Consider the following 18,686-nt stretch of genomic DNA (forward strand, 5'->3'; position numbering starts at 1 on the left):
TATTTGTCCGATTTTTCTCAAACTTTCTTTGTTCTTATTCTTTGATTTTTAAGTTTCGACACAAGCCTACTTGTTCCAAAGGTTTCATTCCCCTTTAATATCTCAGAGGGTATTGGATTAAAGTTAGGATTGTAATATATATATTTTGGTTCATAATAATGCAAAGATAAGGGTTAGGGTTTATTTAGTTTTTGAGATTAGGTTTATTCTTGGCTTAACGTGCAGATTTTCCTTCGGAGCAATTGTCGCCGGAGCAAATGTCATGGAACCCCTCTTTTATCGATCTCTCTTCTTTCCTCCATATGTATCTTCTACGGACGTAAAACTATCTTTCTTTGATTCTCTTTATTCATCTGTTCCCCTTTTCCTCCGCTCGTCTCTCCTTCTTTATCGCGCTCTCTTACTGTCTTCTGTTATCTTCCCCGTCTCTTTCTCTCTCTCCTTCATTATGAGTCGCACTCAATCTCCTCAATAACGAGTTTTCGCAATTGCATCGGGGACGGATTCTAGAACATAGTAAATCTATTGAAAATGTCAACCAAATTACAATGAACAGCTCAAAGGTTTTTGTCGAAAATTGATGAACCGGGAGATCATTTTATCATTTTAAAGGTTGGGAGCTGGCGAAACATTGCATGTAATATGTCGTTTGTCCGGTTTATTTCCAATTCATCCAATTGCAACTCATCTACTATCATTTGGTCTACCATCAGTTCGTCCACTCCCCAAATGGTCTACTGTCATTAAGTCTAAAGCCATTCCGTCTAATAACCAGTTGGTCCATATACCATTTTGTCTAATTAAGCTGTGAATTAAAGTGTTAATTGTGCAAAATGAAGGAAAAGAAAATGGAGATTTGACCAACTGGTTATTAGACGAAATCGTAATAGACGAACTGGTAATTAGACGAAGTGATGATTGGAACAAATGGTTATTGGACCAAATGGTTGTTAGACGAAATTTTAATGGACGTTATGGCAATAGACTAAATGAAGGTAGACCATGACTTGTGGTGAGTGGACGAATTGGCAATTCACCGTTTGTCCAGAGTCCCAGACTACACTGATGTTTTGATTAACAGATTTTCGACAAAGACTGCATTGTCATGAAAGCTGTCTACGTTCCAGAAAGCGTCTGCGAAGAAGTTGTGGAAACGCCCTATTTATCTCTTTCTCTCTCTTATCGATTTCTATTATATTCTTAATATATTTGTTTTTGCAAAGTAATTGGTGTTCTACAACATAAAGCCGAGGTTGTGTTGCAAATCTAAAGCTGGATATTATCATGATTAAAAATACTCGTCTCCACCTTCTGTGCGAATGCCATGTAATGAGATGCAATCCACATTTAAGTTGATTCATATGTGCGTATATTGAAGAATAAGATTGATTTGTTGCTACTTAAAGTTCCAGATATGTTGCGTTGATTTCTGAATAAACTTTAAAATATCTTTTTTCCCTTTAATTTCCAACTTTTAAAGCTCCAGCCCTTAAGGAGACAGCTTAGATTTCCTGTGACATCATCTTTTGGTCATCAGCAAAAATCACCAGTTCAAAAACTCTGATTAGAATTTTAGTTATTATTATTTATAATGGTGGAGCTCAGAAAGTTGAAAAAAATACATTCTTTCAATATTGCTTTAATAATATATAACTATGAAATCATATTTGGATACTTTAATGGCAACGTATGCACCAATGAGAATTAACTTCAATTTGTGTTACATATAGGTACAATGAGACGGTAATATGTTGTGTAAGAAATACCCATAATTCCAGGACATAAAATGTTTATCATACAAAAATAAACCAGATACTACAATGAGTAATGCAGTTCAATTTGGATTTTATTCGCTCAAGATTCGATAATACATTTTGGTTATGGTCGATAAATAATAACGCAATGTCTTTTAACTTTGGAGGGCTAACTTGGTGATGTTGATGAAGATAACTTCAGTGTGAAAGGCGTATTGCATCTTGAAGTTTCTCGTAGAAGACATTCCGATCACCTAGTATATCTTTGTAGATGAGACCAGAATTATTCTCTTGATGGCAATGAATACAAACAGATCTTGTTATCTATAATGTTGTTACAACTCTCTCATGAAGAAAGAATCCTCACGATGCTTGCTCCACCGATATACAGTGACAACACATCTAGAATTCAAATTATCGCCATGACTGATAGATGATTTGGAATATTATCAATCATTAACATCCCATTATATTTTTAGTTGCGTTGTTTAGTCATTTCTCAAAAAGAAAATAATTGAAGGATATGACCTTTTCTGCACGTCATCAGTGCTTGTTCCGGAAAAGAAAGACCCCCGTATTCTTACATGGCTTAAAACAGCCTATACACTACAGTTACCCCACGTTTACATTATTATCGATATGGAATTCAACCTATTGCAACATGTGCAGGAAGTAGCGTTTTATAATAAAAGTAATTTCATGTTATTTTTACCGTGTCATTTATCAATTTCAGGATAAGTCAAACACGCAGATGGTCATTTTCAAAGAAAATTGAACAGTTTATTTTTTTCTTAATTTTGTGTTTCATAACTCTGCTTCGTTGCTGCTTGGAGCGGGCCGCCACCTGAAAACAAAAACATATGGACACAAAGTTTTAAACTTTAAATCATATAGGCCGACGTGTACGCATCGGTTAAACATGAATTCAAATTAGAGGATCATGGGTTGGAGCTTCATAAGAGAATGAACATTAGTAGGCAAGACATTAAATATAAATTCCAGTTGTAGTAACGATTTTAAAATGAGTTCGTACAGAATCCAATGAAATGACCACCAAAGTGTCTGTTTGTATAAATGAAAAATATGCACCAAAGGTTTCTGGAAGAAATTGTGTAATTGCTGAGAAATTAGCAAATAAGCACGGAATTCGGGTCAAGCGTCGGGCCGACATTCAAAGCAATAATAATGCACTGTCCCACGTGCGCTTATCTGTGTTGGTGATCTTCAGTGTGAACATTTTTCAGCGTAGATTTCAAGATTTCACAAAGTTCAGTTTATGTAACTGTACCAGATTTAGTTCCTCGATGATATAGTGACAATTAAGCTTGGTTTCACACACTTTCTCGTGTAATCAGTGTTTACTGCAACTACGTTCATTTACCTTTAATCTCTACTTGACCACTCTCCAACCAGGATTTTAATTAAGAAGGCCTATACAATACACACTAAGAAATGCGGGTTCAATTTTACGCCCCTAGGGGTGCACAGGCTTGTCCCTATACGAGTTCCCCTAGCGGTGCACACTCCAAATAGGGGTGTACAGTGTGCACCCCTACACGTCTACCCCTTAGGGTGCATAATGTACCCCCACCTAAAATAACAAAGTGTGGCGTAAGTGCATTGTTATTTCGGGTAATCTTCGATCACAAATCAACTTTATCTATACCATACGTCTATCAGCGAGACTGGTGGGGTGCACGAAAAGAGTACACGGGTGTACAACAGACACGGACTCTCGCATAAGAGCTAACTTGCACCTCGATTGTCTTAAGGGGTGTACGCACGTATCGTACACCCCATTTGTACCGGGATTTCTTAGTGTGTACATGTGGAAACAAATGAAGTGCACTTATGAAGTCTATTTCAGCTGGACAGCTATTTAAAAAAAATCCCCACCCCAGTGCATGGCACGAACGTCCATTGAAGAATATGGTAAGTTATATGTTTAACGTGGTCACTCTCCAGCCAGGGGCTATATGGGCCTAAGTGTAGCCTGAAAAGAAGGAGGCCTATGCCTAGTAACTTGTGTTCTATTTCGGGATTAAGTTTGGTATCTTTTGCTTGAATGTTCCCAAAGGTTTCGAAAAGGAACATAATGAATTATACTCACCACTCATTATCCGACGTAGAGAAGTTTATTAGGGCTATTAGTTCCTACATCAGTAATCGTATTGGAAGTAGCATCAGCAAGCATATCAGAAGTGCTTTTGCTGTAAAGGGCAATGGCACCTGTAAATTTTAAGTGAAGACAGGTCAATGAATTAAGGAGGCGTCATCCAGATATAAATATATTTTCTAATTACTGGTCGAACACAGAATACAGTACGCATTTGTAATTTAGGTGCCTACCAACGATTGTTCTTATCATTGTTATCATTGTATCCGTAAATTGGTGTTATTATTATTCATACTGCCATAAGTATAGAAGTATTAGTAGTAGTAGTAATAGTAGTAGTAGTAGTAGTAGTACTTCTACTACTACTACTACTTCTAATACTTCTAATATTACTGCTGCTGCTGCTACCACTAGTCGTACTATAGTTATTAGTATTTATCACTACTTTCAGACTGTGACGTCATTTCCCAAATAGTATATACTATTTGGAATATTGGAAAATGCTTTCACAAAAGCAATGTCATTGTCAAAATAGTATGTCATGGAATGTCGATAATGCAACATTCTAAACTAGTTCAAAACACCCTAATCACCTGGAACTCAACCAATCACAAAATAAAAATATTTGATACATTTAGCAGCTTAATGACATTAATATTGCGCTCTGATTGGTCATTGAGACCACACACCCACCAAAATCCTAACGGTGGCTCTCCAAGGTCACACTAATCATGTCGTAATCTTTTCAAATTACCCATGAGTTTTGTTTTGTAAACATTATTCAGCCAGTCAGAACTCTGGATTTTATGCTACTAAAAAATGTAAGAAATCTCGTTTTGTATCTTGATGGAAAAGCTTGCTTCTGACCCATCTAAAAAGTGCCAAATACCAAGAGTGATATTGAAGAAAGTACAGAGTATGAGCTTTCTGGTGATATGAATAGTACTTGTGCCCAAAACAAAAGGTTTGCACGATTTGCAAGAGAAAACAGGGGAAGAAAATTCTGTTTAAGCTATATTTCCGACCTGAAATTCACTTATTTATCAAAATATTTCATTCGAAAAAATAACCAACATAAGAAAGGAACATTTACTCTTTCTTTTGGACAAGAATAAACGATTTTCATGGAGGTAAAGTTGTTACAAGTTTTAAGAAAGAAATCCTCACAATTCACAAGACTTTGCAGGGAGTTGAATTTATTCACAATAGGATTTGGATAAATCTTGCTCCATTTGCTCATCAGCATCGGGACCTGCAGTCTGACTGGAATGGAAAAACGTGGGGCTTACCAGCAACATGAGGACAGGCCATCGAAGTTCCACTGATGGTATTGGTTGCTGAATCAGACGTATGCCAGGTAGACGTGATAGAAGAACCTGGAGCAAAGATGTCCACGCAGCTGCCGTAGTTGGAGAAATAGGAACGAGAGTCGCTAATATCTGTAGCTCCAACTGTGATTGCCTGAAATTTTGAATTCCCAAAAAATTCACTGGAATTTAAAACGAAGATGGCAATATACTTAACATATATACTAAGGATCATAACATGTAGAAAAATTTAATTGTGCACGATGGAAAAGTGTGCTACGCTTTAACTTCTTTTAACCCGAAACAAGAGCGAGCTATCAACAAAGTGAAACTTTCCTCTTTTCGAACACTTGCCTGTTAACATCCTGATAATTCAGAGTAAAAGTTGTGCTAATGTTAATTTGCTTTATATATATATATATATATATATATATATTGGCGCAGAAACAGTCATGACGAGATGCATGTTCACCTATTTTCCGATGTAGTCGTGAATATGTACCTAACCCCACAGAAATATGAAGAGAAAACCAACCAGTATACGATTCAATTAATGATTTGCGTATAATGACCATCAAATCAGACCTCACCAATATGTAGACATTGTAGTCGATAAAATCGAAGCGAATAATAAACTACATTACGTTTTGTTGCAAATACCAATCATGATTCGTCAAAGACGCATTTATGTTTCAATAGCCTTCTTTAATTTTGGAATAACCGATGGTACTTAATGGGGGGGGGGGGGGGGACGCAACAATAGCGCGTCTCCCCAAACACAAAAGATAATCCTCTGCTCCGCCGCCAATGGACATGGTAACTGCATATACACACTTAAAATGTTGTGCAACATACTGTCCACTGTGTTGGGTAATGTATGTTGGTAATATATATATATATATATATATATATATATATATATACTCTGGGCAATTATTATCCAATGGAGCAAATTCATTACCCAATTATTAGTTTTTATTACCCAATTTGGACAGATTTTAACCAATGGTTGTGTGGACAGTTAGTTGCCCAGGGTTGGTTAATAGTTTGGCATTTTTGCCCAACTATTTTAAGTGTGTACATGTTAACACGGGAATTCAATCCAAATAAAAGAATATTTTCAAGGGAAGAGAAAGATGAAAGACTGAACAATATCGGACAAACAATAAGAGAGTTTTGAGTTGTTAAAAGTTGTAAAAATTGGGAATCGCTATAGGCCTACGCATGGGGACTTCAAATTGGCTTGAGACTTTTAAAATTATGATATCATAATGTCATAAGGCAAGGACCACGCTTCCTTTATCTCCAATACATAAAATGACTAAAATGGAATTAAGAATTGATTTACTTCAGATTATATTTTTTTATAAGGACATTATGTAATATGCTACCCTGGTTGTAATTCGATTACAGCCCCAAGAGATTAAGTACTCGGTATTAAATCACAATTCCCTGATAATTAAGTACATGATTCCTACCACATGTCATAATTTCCTTACACAGTTGCCAACTCCAAATGGACATAATAGTCTTATGGATCCAAATTTTAAAACAGCCTAACTTTGTTATTGCCTCTCTGATTTCTTCCAAATTTCATGATTTTGATTATTTTTTACCCCTCTCAAAAATCCGATGACCATGGTTGGATTGCCTTTTAAATAGAATGAGGAGTGTATAGGTACATAAATTAGGCCCCTCTCCAGAATTTGTTTCCGACCATAATTATTCCAGCAAAGAAAATAAATCGAGGTTTCTGATTTCTACAGGGGGTATACTCGTCATGGTCGTAGGAAAACAAAAGTACGAACAATGCAAGGGTTATACGCTTGATGTATCCCTTGTTCACTCTTGGGTCTTGGATAATGGTTGAACTTACCGTCGAAGCACGTGCAGGAGAGGAGAAGCAGGCATTGGCATCATCATTACCAGCAGCCACGGCGGTTGGAACTCCTGAAGAAACAAGTTGCTCGACAGCAGTGTCTAAAGCTGTTGAGATCCCTCCTCCCAGCGACATTGAGGCAACGTCAGAGTTTCCGCTATAGTACTTTACATAATCCACCCCTGGGTGACAAAAAAACGTTTCTAACGCTTAAATTTGTGTCGTGGGGAAAACTTAGAAGTTATTTGGAAGGGGGGAAAAAGACTGATCTCAATATTACATTCGTTTGCTCTGATAAACAAACTAATTTGAACACACTCTCAAACAGCATTACCAAAGCCTTACTTTGTCAAGAGATTGTAGTACATGTAGATTACTTTTTTTATTGATGAAAAGGTACGAATTCATTTATCAAATCTAGATCTGGAGCTCACTGATGTAGTTATATACACTTAAAATGTTGGACAACATACTGTCTACTCTGATGGGTAATGTATGTTGGTAATATATATATATATATATATATACACACACACACACACATACACACCCTCACACACCCTCCCACACACACACACCCTCACACACACACACACATATATATATATATATAGCAACCTATGTTTTCATTTTGCAATTTGTGAAACTTTCACGGTAGGCATCCTACTTTACTACCACAATAGTTTGTAATTACGGGTATGTCTTATTCATTTATATAATTATTATTTATTCGAATTAGTTATTTGTTATTGATTAATTAATTAATTCATTCATTCATTTGTCTAATGAGATATGGAATATATTCAACTTAATGATAATTCATTGATGTGTAAGACAAACTTGGATGTTTTATCTCCTTATATTTTTCAGACGCTTCTAACGAAGTCTTAATAAAGACGAAAGCTAAAGCTAAGAATGGTGGCCTGCGTCATCTTTAGAGTTGGCCTCATCTCATTATATACATATATATATATTCTGGGCAATTATTATCGAATTGAGCAACTTTATTACCCAATTATTAGTTTTTATTACGCAATTTGGGCAGATAGTTGTGTAAACAGTGTATTGCCCAGGGTTGGTTAAAAAATTGGCATTTTTTGCTTAACTATTTTAAGAGTGTACGAATTAAGGCGATGGGGTAGGAAAGGGCTGGTTTTGTATTAATCCATTATTATACAACTCGTACAAAGATTCTTGCTATTCGATTGGTTGAAAGCCTTTCAATATTTGATCTATTTTGTGTTATACAACTCATACAAAGATTCTTGTATTTTGATTGGTTGAAAGCCATTCAATATTTGATCCATTTTGTGATGCATGCAAATTTTATTTTCCATTGCACGGCGATCGTGCATTTTCTATTTTTCCATTGCACTATTGAGCTTTCTTCTTCAGTGTGTACCACTAACCATGTGTGTGTACGTACATTTTGTATGTGTGTTTGTTTGCGCGCATCGAAGTAAGCGCATCAACAAGGCTGACTGTGCACATTCAGGTTCATGAATCAAAGTGCGTCAAAAAAAGAATTAAAACAATTAGCTGCTTTCATACACCGAGAAAATAAAAATGTTTTCAGAGAAACTGAATTTTCCCGGGGAATTTTCAGACAAAGGCAAAATATGTCTTAATTCCATCTGCTTTTGTTGACTTTTTCTTCTCTATTGTCAAATAACAAAATCTGGAAAAGTCATTGTATAAACCAAATGATGCAGTCTTCATTCGTCCATTATGTGACCTATCCACACTCGTTGAGGCTGTGTTCACCCCATTGCACTCAGCCTAACGGCTCCGTGCAATGAATTGAACAAAGCCTCAACTCGCGTGAGGATAGATCGCCTAATGAACTCATGTGCATGCATCATTTGTATATGTCTTGGATTGTGCTGTATTGGATTAAACAAATTATTAAGGTATTGTATTGGTGTATAACTATCACATCAATAATCTTTTGTCGTCAACACTTTGGATGTAATTCCTGATAGCTTACCTGAGATAACACCGCTATTGGTACCCGATCCTAGACAGCCTAAGACTTTGACTCCCTTGATGTTTACATCCTTCGCGACACCATAGGTAGTGGAGCCAACTGTCCCAGCGCAGTGGGTTCCATGCCCGTTACAATCCGTCTGTAAAATCAAGAAAATAAAAAGCACTTTTTACACACTCGTCAGAAATATGAAATAAATTTGATTTCTTGCAGTAAACTAAGAAAAGGAACGTGGGGACATGACATCATCGGTCCATTTATTTTCTATCCATTTCGACATGCATTAACTTGAGGAAATTGAAAATCCATTTTTTCAGCATTTTCCGCTGGGAATGTACTTTACTTATTCAAATAACATTGTTTTAGTTTCTTGAGGAAACTAAATTTTGTATGTGAAGTTTGCATACACCCTTATTTAAAGCAAAGCAAATTTAGAATTATTATTTTATGGTTGATTCGCGTGACCACATTTGCTATATTCCCTCTGTTCTTGTCGTCATTTGTAAACGGTTATTAGCGTTCGAAACTTGGAACACAATTTTTTTCTACTGCCATTAATTTTGTGTAAAATTCGGGTTATTGACAAAAAGTACATATATATATATTTATATATATATATATATAATATATAAATATATAAATATATATATATATATTTATATATATATATATATACAATTCGGGTTATTGACAAAAAGTACATATATATATATATATGGAATATTTGAGCATTCTTTGACTATTCTTCATTTAGTTTGATTATTATTTTCTTTCCGTGACGGGGGACATACTTCGTTATTTCATCGTATATATATATATATATATATATCGAGAAAGGCCAGTACATTTTTTGCGTCGATTCGTCCTCATTTCATTGACCAGATCCTTAGAATGGTCACGGACCTATTTGTAATAGGTCCATGGAATGATAAATATATTCTATTCCATGGTGTACATGGAAAAGATTCTCGCTTGGCAATAAAATGCTTTGGTGTTAACAACAAGGAGATAAAGAAGAACAATTTGAAATCCGCTTGAATATTAAGTATAGGCCAACAGTTCTACGATAGTATTTCTCAAAAGACATTAGGGAGTATTCGCTCGTCGACGTACGGAGGATTTTAGAACAGAGAAAATGTATTATCAAATCCCCTTCTGGACAACCATTGACCTATAACAAACAAAGAGGCTTTTGTCGAAAATTGTTAATCAAAACAGCTGTTTAGTTCTTGCTATTCAGCAATTGACATATATGCAATTTTCCAGCTCTGTAATGAAGGACGAATCTGCCGTTCCGGATCACCAATTTTCGACAAAGGCCTCCCAGGTGTTCATTGTCATTTGACGGGCAGTTTCATCTCTTCTTGAATTTCCGTATGTCGCTAAGCAAAGACTCCCTATTATTGGACATGTTGGATGACTGTAGTACTTACATTTGAACCAGATGCGTAGTTTACAACTTGGGTAGCACGACCACCAAAGTCATTGTGGGTATCCTTTACGCCGGTATCGATTACCCACACAGTATATCCGTTTCCAGTGCCTGTGATTGAGAGAGAAATCATATTCAATACATTCATCATCATCGTCGTCGTCATCATCATTATCGCCATCACCATCATCATAATGTAATCACGGCCATCGATCATGTCGGGATTATCACAAAAATTGGTGTAACGGTAATCTGAAAGGTGTGTGTATGTGGGGGGGGGGGGGGGGCAAGACGATGTAAAGATGGTACCGCTTGTTTACTCTTTTGGTTGTTGTCTTCCTTCATGGTTCTTGACCTTTTCCAGTTTTCGTGATCATCTAAATGGTCTCTTCTATATCAAATCTTTTATCTTCCTTACTGGAGACACATTTGTATTATCTGTATAAGTTCCATTATTATGTACAATAAGAAATGTGAACAGAGAACAGTCCTGATGGGTGTAGCTTTAATCAAGGTTCCCAAGAGCTATCTTCCTTTTTTTTTCCTTCTGGTGAAGCCGAAAAGTGTCTGACCGGAATCGCATCAGGCTCCCCAGCTTCTGTTTCTATACGCCTAGGTCCAGCTGGGTCACGTTGGTTTATGTCATGTCTTTGTCGGTCTGCGGTGTATCAGACACCAGTTTCAAAAGAGCCACGAACCTGTCTCTGTAGTCTAGTGGTCAAGTTGCAGGCAGTGTTTGCATCCCGACAGAAACACCCCCGAGAGAGAGAGAGAGAGAGAGAGAGAAATGTCCAAATGGGTAGAGAGGTCTTGGGAACCTTCATCAGGGCTAAGCCCACCATTCTTCTATACTCACATTTCAAAATAAAAAAAGAAACATTTGCCAAACGATTAGAAAGAGAATAATGATAATAATAAAAAAAACTAGAGTTTGTGCCAACGTTCCCTCAGGGCTAAATCGACCCATTTAGAAATTTTGTCAAGGTTGAGAAATATCTCCGGCAGGAATCGAACACGAGCCTTTTGGGTTGATGATCGCCAAATGCCTTTTACCACTAGACCACGAGACGTGAGTCTGTGGTTTCGGTAAGTCCTCTTGTCTACGAACGGAAAAATCATCGTCTACTAGCCCTCTTCTATGTTGGTGGCAGATAAGGTTTGAGACGATTTCGAGATAATTGCGTTCAAAGTTTGGATGTAATTTCAGACGCTCGTAGCACAGGAATACACGATTTCAGTATGCTGAAAAGGAAATACACGAATTCAAAAACAAATTCAACGAACAAAAGAAAGATATATATATATTACCCCTTGGACTATAGTTATTGTCAAGAGCGAGATTCCTTTGGTCGATACGGTCTAGACCCCAGGTGACCTGAGTACGATAGACGCCGTCCTGTTCAACGTACTCAACGGCGCGGAGTCCACGAACCTGTGTCAAAGATATTCGAGGTGGAAAACGGAGATAAATATTGCATGATATCGTATCTATTTCATTGACAAAAACTTAAAAGTTTATATTCAAGATAAAGATAACCAGTCTCGGGCAATCAAGAGTGAAGTGATCCGATATGCATGTACCTAACTTGTTTAAGATACCATACTCATATATCAAGTTAAATTCAGATAGACTAAATCAAGTGACGAATTTCAAATATCTTGGATTAAATTTGGACCCTGAACTTAAATGGAATATTCATATAGAGCAACTGAACAAAAAGATTGGGAAAATTATTGGTTTTCTAAGGAGACTGAGATATTTTATTAACGAGTCAAATCTCAAATTGATTAATTCTTCTGTGATTTTACCCCATTTCGATTATGCTGACACTGTTTGGCAAAGTACCAATAAAAATTATCTTGACCAAATCCAGAAGCTCCAGAATAGAGCGGGAAGAATTATTCTTCGAGTTAACCCCTATGAACATAAATCAGTTCATCACATTCACCACATGTTGAAGTGGGAAACTCTAAAGTCTCGTCGTAGGAGACACATGTACGCATTATTATTTAAAACATTCCATAAGTTAACGCCCGATTATATGACTGATAAATTTGTTTTTAACGAAAAGCACTATGGACTAAGATCAAATTCAGACCTAATGCTTCCCAAACCAAGAACAAATCAATGTAAACGTACATTCTTATATCGTGGATCTGTCTTGTACAATAAACTACCACTCAAGCTACGCCAGCTGGACACACTTAATATATTTAATAAACACGTTCAGAATTTTTTTGACTATTTTGATATTTGAAATCCGCAATCCCTTATTCACTGCCATACGATAGTAACCGGTGTAATAACAGACTAAATTGGGCGTGTAAGTAATCAATAGTAGGGTGGGTTAAAGGGGAGGGGGGCATTTCCACAATGGGATATTTTTTAACCGTAAGTTAGTTTTAGTCTTTGCATTTTTTATTCCTTGTTATGTTACTGATTAAGTATTGTGTATTTTTTGTTATAATACGTATTTACCATGTTTACGTTGCAAAGGACCCCATGGAAGAACAGCGGCATTATGTTAATGCCGCTGAAATGGGCAATCCTCCATATTTCATTTGACGATTTTTCTTTTTCTTCTTGTAATTTGATTATGTATATTATTTGTTTTATATGGAAATAAATACAACAACAACAACAACAACAACTCATCCCCTCTTTACATGGTGATGTCATAGTGGTTTTCGCGATGCAGTTCAACAACCCCCAGTTCCTAGTATTAGCACCGTCTGAGATTCTTTCACTCCTCTATTTTCCTTTAATTTCCGTCCTTCCTATAGTGTCCGTCCGAATTACCTTTCATAGTATTACAATAGGTGTTTGGTAGGGCGAAATCGGAAAATACAGGAATATTCTTCTTCCCAATCTTCATTAGAAGTCTTCCCATTGCTTAGACTATAATCAACAGGGAGGCTACACAGCTTTTGCCTAAGTTGACTTTATTACTCTGATGGAAAGGTATAAACGACAAAAGCAAAAGCCGTAGCTTTCGCCTCGATTATAAGAAGAACAGAAGAGAGAAATAAGAAAAGGAAAACAAAAGAGGGAAGAAGAAAATAAAAGAGATTTCTGGGTGGACTAACATTATATTACCATGTAATGAATTGAGAAGAATAACGTCACCTATAGGTCGTTTTTGCAGCACCCCCTCCGAAATACCCCAGCACCAACCCCTGGATAGTGTAAGTAGGGGGAGGGGGTGGACAGGAGGCTTTAGTCTGCTCCCTTTGCCCTGAATTTGTGGAAAATCAGTATGTTTCAACGAGCAATGCCCCCTCGTCTGCTCTATGTGAAAGTCGAGATGCGGTATGAGCTTTAAGCGGGAGGCGTTCACCTGCTTGCTCGATTACTTGAGGGGGATTTTTTGCAGTTATTTTGGTGAGGGATGATCATTTTTTAATTGAAGTCGTAAAAATAGGACATGGTATACTCTCTCATCTTAAGGCAGCATTAGGACCAATTCATAATTGCGTATTGACACGTAAGCAAACTTCAGTACCTTGCCAATTTGGTACATAATGGTAAAGGGAGACCAACAAAAAATGAACTACACCTGCGGGTGTTTCACATATAGTAAAGTTTGATTTACAATCACACGTAGATGCCGACGTACATAGTATGCAATCTTATTCAGTAATACCGCGGTAGCATGGGTCATCTTACTATGATTTGACCAATGCGGTGATGTCTTTTGTACCGCACGCAACAGAGAATTTAAGTGTGACTCAAAATCACACTTGAATAGTTGTGAAACAACCCCCCTCTGAATGGATCGGATCGGATTGAATTGAAAAATAAATAAAATGAAAAAAGATGGATATTGTAATAGACAAATAACTCACAATGTCGAGGACCTCATCGGAGAGCTCGGCGGCGAATCCGTGTAGGACGTGTCTGAAAAGATTACCTACTTTTCCACCAGAGAGACGAACGGTAGAAGCAATTTCATCGATGTTGAAATCGTCCTGTAATAAAGTAGTTTGTTAAAAGTTGGGATGGATTCTTGTGTAAACTGTAGTCCACGGCTATGGGAAACAGGGGTGCACCCCGCAATTTTCTTTGCACCCCTGGTCCCTGCACCTCTGGACATTAGGTTGATATGCTATAATGTAGAATTTTCACGCAAAGTAATACATTTGGGAGCGAAAACCATAATTTTATTAAATCAAAAATCACTATTTGCTAGTCAAGTTAATTTGGCCAAAATTGACTTCATCTAGAAGTGAAAACTTTTCTATTTTGGTTGTCAAATTATCTAACAAACCAGAACTCTCTCCGAAAATCGTTCCCAGGTTCCTGTTGTGATCTTGTCAAAGTGAAAGGAGAACTACTTTTTGTAAGGAGCAGAAACAGTTGTAGGAGACAGTTGCGTTTAAAAGCATCAAAAGAATTCAAACCCAAACCCAAAATGTTTTCGATTACAACGCTCAATGGGCCTCTGATTATTACTACTTATAACTGGCTACGGAAAACGTTATACTTACACGGAGCTTGATGATGTACTTTCCTGGGATGGGCTCAGAGTTCTCGAGCAGAGGGGCAAGCTCGGCCGTGGCAGCAGCCACAAACATGAGGGCTAGGAAGACATGCATCGTGTCTGAAACCAACACAAATTTGAACGTTTCTCTTTAGTGAACCAAGAATAGAGACAAATGTGATATGATATGACGCAAAATGGTAATACAGATGCCTATCAAGTGATTGGTTAGACTCCATCATGTGACCAGCCCAAGCGTGCTAACAATGAAAATAACTCTAGCTTAGCCCGTGATTGGCATAGAGTAGTCAGAGAGCCTAAGTATACCTATTGTACTGGTAAAGAAGCACGACATATTTAAGAACGTAGAAAAATGTATTGTCAGATGCCCCTCATGACAAGGCACAACCACGAAGTCTTTGTCGAAAATTGGTGAATCAAAACAGCAGTTACGTCCTGTTCAAAAGACATATTTGCCAATTTTCGTCAGCTCCGAAAGTTTTAGGACGAAACAGCTGTTCAGGTTCCCCAATTTTCAACAAAGACTTCTCAGCTTATTTGTAATTGGACGGTCATTTTTAATACATTTTCAGTGTTCTTAAGTCTATCCCGGCTGCACTTGCAAAAAAACTCCATGGCGCATCTTTTTCTACATTATACATTTCTTATACTTTTACTGGATAAGTGTCAAACGAGTTTCAACCAAGCAAAGGCGTTTTATTACATAATGGTAAGTATGATTTATTTCGAAGTACATGTAGTTTCGATTAGGTGTGACGTGTTCTGGATTAAAAACATCTTCACACGTTGGACAAAGTGTGCAAGAAATTGTATTTCGTTGAAAGTTGCAATTTATGTTTATTCTTTCTACGCATTCTCGCAGGTTTAACGAAGCAAGGAGTTGGTGACCTTATCTAATGGAACCTTCTTATAAAACGAGAAGTATATATATATATAAATATATAAACCGTAGTCGGGCATTGGTAAATTACATACTCTACCCCCAAAGTTACCGTTGGACAGACAATTATATCGATGCAACATGGAGAAATATATTTAAATTTTTGATTTTTTTATTTAAACGGACAAAAACAGTTTCATTTGTGTCTGGACATCTACCCCGTCCCATTAAGTACATTGCAATCAAAGCGCTCAATTCTTGGTTGAAATACCTTAACCATGTTAACAGTGTTCCCGAATGTCTTGTTCTTTCCCAAGTCATCACTTTCAGTTTTACGCTGACCATCAAACAGAAAACGATGCAATTGGGACTGCCTGTTGACGTCTCTAGACTAATGACAAGAAACCTTTCTGACTTAAAAAAAATATACCTAAATAAAACTACTGTCCTTCTGAATGATCAGAAGCCGTCAACTCACCAGGTTCTGGACGTCAAAGCAGTGTTGATTTGGAAGAGAGCTTCTGGAGGTCTTCGGAATGAGGATCTAGAAGAGAGCTTTTGAAGGTCTTCAGAGTGATGATCTAGTTGAGCACTGATCAGATCTGATGATGAGCTAGGCTGAATGAGCTGTATTTAAGTCTTCCTGAAGCAACAGATGTAACTTTCTCAAGAAGTGTGTGATGCGTCAACGAGGGCAAAGGACGAAGAAACCTCGTGATGAAACAACTACGCACGTAAGCAAGATCTTTTATTTCTATTGTCATTCTTTTTAGTTTTATTAAAATCTAAACTGCACCACAGGCAAGATCTTTAATTTTCTGTAAACATTATCTTAACCTGATAAGCTCCTTAACTGCAACACAAGCAAGATCTTTTGATTTTTATTAAATATGACTTTATATTTCATAACTTCCCAAATGCAAACAAAAGTAATGACTTTCGAGTCAACGACCCGTAAGTGCCTAAACTGCAGTACAAGAAAGATCTTTAATTCTTATTATCTCATATTTCACAATTTCCTAACTGCAGCTATAAGCATGATAAGCAAAAACTTTCGGGGGGGGGGGGGGGGAGGTGTTACTCTGTCAGCTCCTTAACTCCGGTATAATCGAGATGCTTTATTTCTGTAGATTGCCTATGTCCTATGTGATATGGACAAAAACTGCAGCAAAGCTATATATTTTGATATTATAATATATAAATAATAACAATAATAATAATAATAAAAATAATAATATATAAATATTTGAATGACATATGTTACTAATTTCATATTCAAGCACTACCCTATATGGCCCGTATTTAGTTTAAAATCTTGTTTACAGTTGTGGTTGAACTTCATTTATGGATGGCCAATTATGGCATGCAGTATCTCTCTAACAGAAGGGTGCAAATTTGTCAGTACATTTGGTGTCCAATCCATTTTGAACTGTCTGGGAATAATATCTCAAACAGTTTCCTTCCCCCATTCAACCCATCAGAACAGAATACAGTAAAAATAGGAAATATACAATGTAAAATAGGCTTTGACATTTTGGCTTCCCATAATTTCATCACAGATTTAGATTATAGTTTAAGTTGACTTCAGAAACTGGGCCTCTTTCAGTAGTCTGCTTCCCTTACTGCTAAAGCAGTGTAAAGTGCATATATAGAAAACAAAATATGCATGTTCTTTTAATACATTAGTACTTCTTTAGAGAAATCCTGAATTGAACATGATTTGGCTTGAGAACAAAAACATTGATATTGTGTATTGGTGTCATTTGGGATGTTGGTGTGAGGGCGCTCCATTATTGCTACGTGGTGGGAGAGAACAGGCCAAAAAGTTCGATGGCCCTACAGCCTGTTAGGTGTCTACGGAATAAAAACGGATTTTTTTTCCTATCATGATTGTGAAGCAAGCGCACGGTGTCCTAGAAGTAAATGATTATTAGCCAATGTGTTCTATATATATATATATAATTTGTGAGCGAGTGAGGAAATTGGTATTACAAAAATCAAATTTTGTGATAGATTTTTACATGATATTCAGAAAATAATACCATATGTCAACTTTCTCTCTTTCTTTTTCTCTTTTTTTCTTGGTCGGGATTTTAATATTCATTTTATTATTATTATTTTTATTTATATATTTTTTTATATTTATTATTATTATTATTATTTTTTTTTTTTGGGGGGGGGGGGGCAAGAGCCCCTCCCCCAAGCCCCCCATCTGTATGCTACTGCATCTGATTGTTGCTTTTTGGCATTGTCCTCCACGCCACACACACACACATGAAGTTTGAAAAGTAACCGTTTTGCGGCACCTGAAGATGATCAGATAGTGTTAAATGGTTGTCAAAAAGCTACTATAGGGGAAGGAGATATTGAATGTATTACCAGTAATCGATTTGATTGAAAATATGAAATTTATATGGATTTACATTCAAATAATAACCCTTGGCTAAATTTGAAAGCAAAATGAAGTATCAGAATAGTGTAGAAGATTAATTTGAACCGTGGGCTAATTCAAACAGTAAACGTGATAACGATGAATGATGATAAACCGCTTGAACTTTTTGAGATGCCTGAAACATGGCGAGCGTAATTGAACTATACTGCAACAGAGGCAAGTTTCTTTCCCCTGTATATCTTAATCTGATAATTGTATAAGTCGAGCAAGCAGGATCTCTAAAGGGTGATTCCATACGTGTCGTACGGGACGTTTAGAGAACATTTGACATTTTTTTACAAGAAAAACAAAAAATATTCCAGTAACTAAATGTGATCATCAAGTACTACCAGAGTGCTAGGAAAACCAAGACTTAACATGACTTGAATTCACATCAT

At 36.7% G+C, this 18,686-nt stretch overlaps 1 protein-coding gene across 2 annotated transcripts; it reads right to left on the reverse strand.

Moving 5' to 3' along the window:
• Positions 1–1,828: 1,828 nt before the first annotated feature.
• On the reverse strand, positions 1,829–16,426 carry LOC135157858 (aqualysin-1-like). 2 transcript variants are annotated; one of them, XM_064114921.1, is made up of 10 exons: positions 16,336–16,426; positions 14,964–15,076; positions 14,322–14,444; positions 11,784–11,907; positions 10,477–10,586; positions 9,044–9,182; positions 7,054–7,238; positions 5,160–5,331; positions 3,865–3,983; positions 1,829–2,598 (listed from the first exon to the last, which is right to left on the reverse strand). In XM_064114921.1, the coding sequence occupies exons 2-9, from the start codon at positions 15,069–15,071 to the stop codon at positions 3,871–3,873; spliced, it is 1,074 nt and encodes a 357-aa protein (XP_063970991.1). In that variant the 5' UTR covers positions 15,072–15,076; positions 16,336–16,426; the 3' UTR covers positions 1,829–2,598; positions 3,865–3,870. The 2 variants fall into 2 exon arrangements, with proteins under 2 accessions (XP_063970991.1, XP_063970992.1); XM_064114922.1 differs by lacking the exon at positions 16,336–16,426 and having other exon boundaries at positions 14,964–15,150.
• Positions 16,427–18,686: the final 2,260 nt, after the last annotated feature.

This window comes from Lytechinus pictus, unplaced genomic scaffold, assembly GCF_037042905.1.
Source record: "Lytechinus pictus isolate F3 Inbred unplaced genomic scaffold, Lp3.0 scaffold_20, whole genome shotgun sequence".
NCBI classification, from domain to species: Eukaryota; Metazoa; Echinodermata; class Echinoidea; order Temnopleuroida; family Toxopneustidae; genus Lytechinus; species Lytechinus pictus.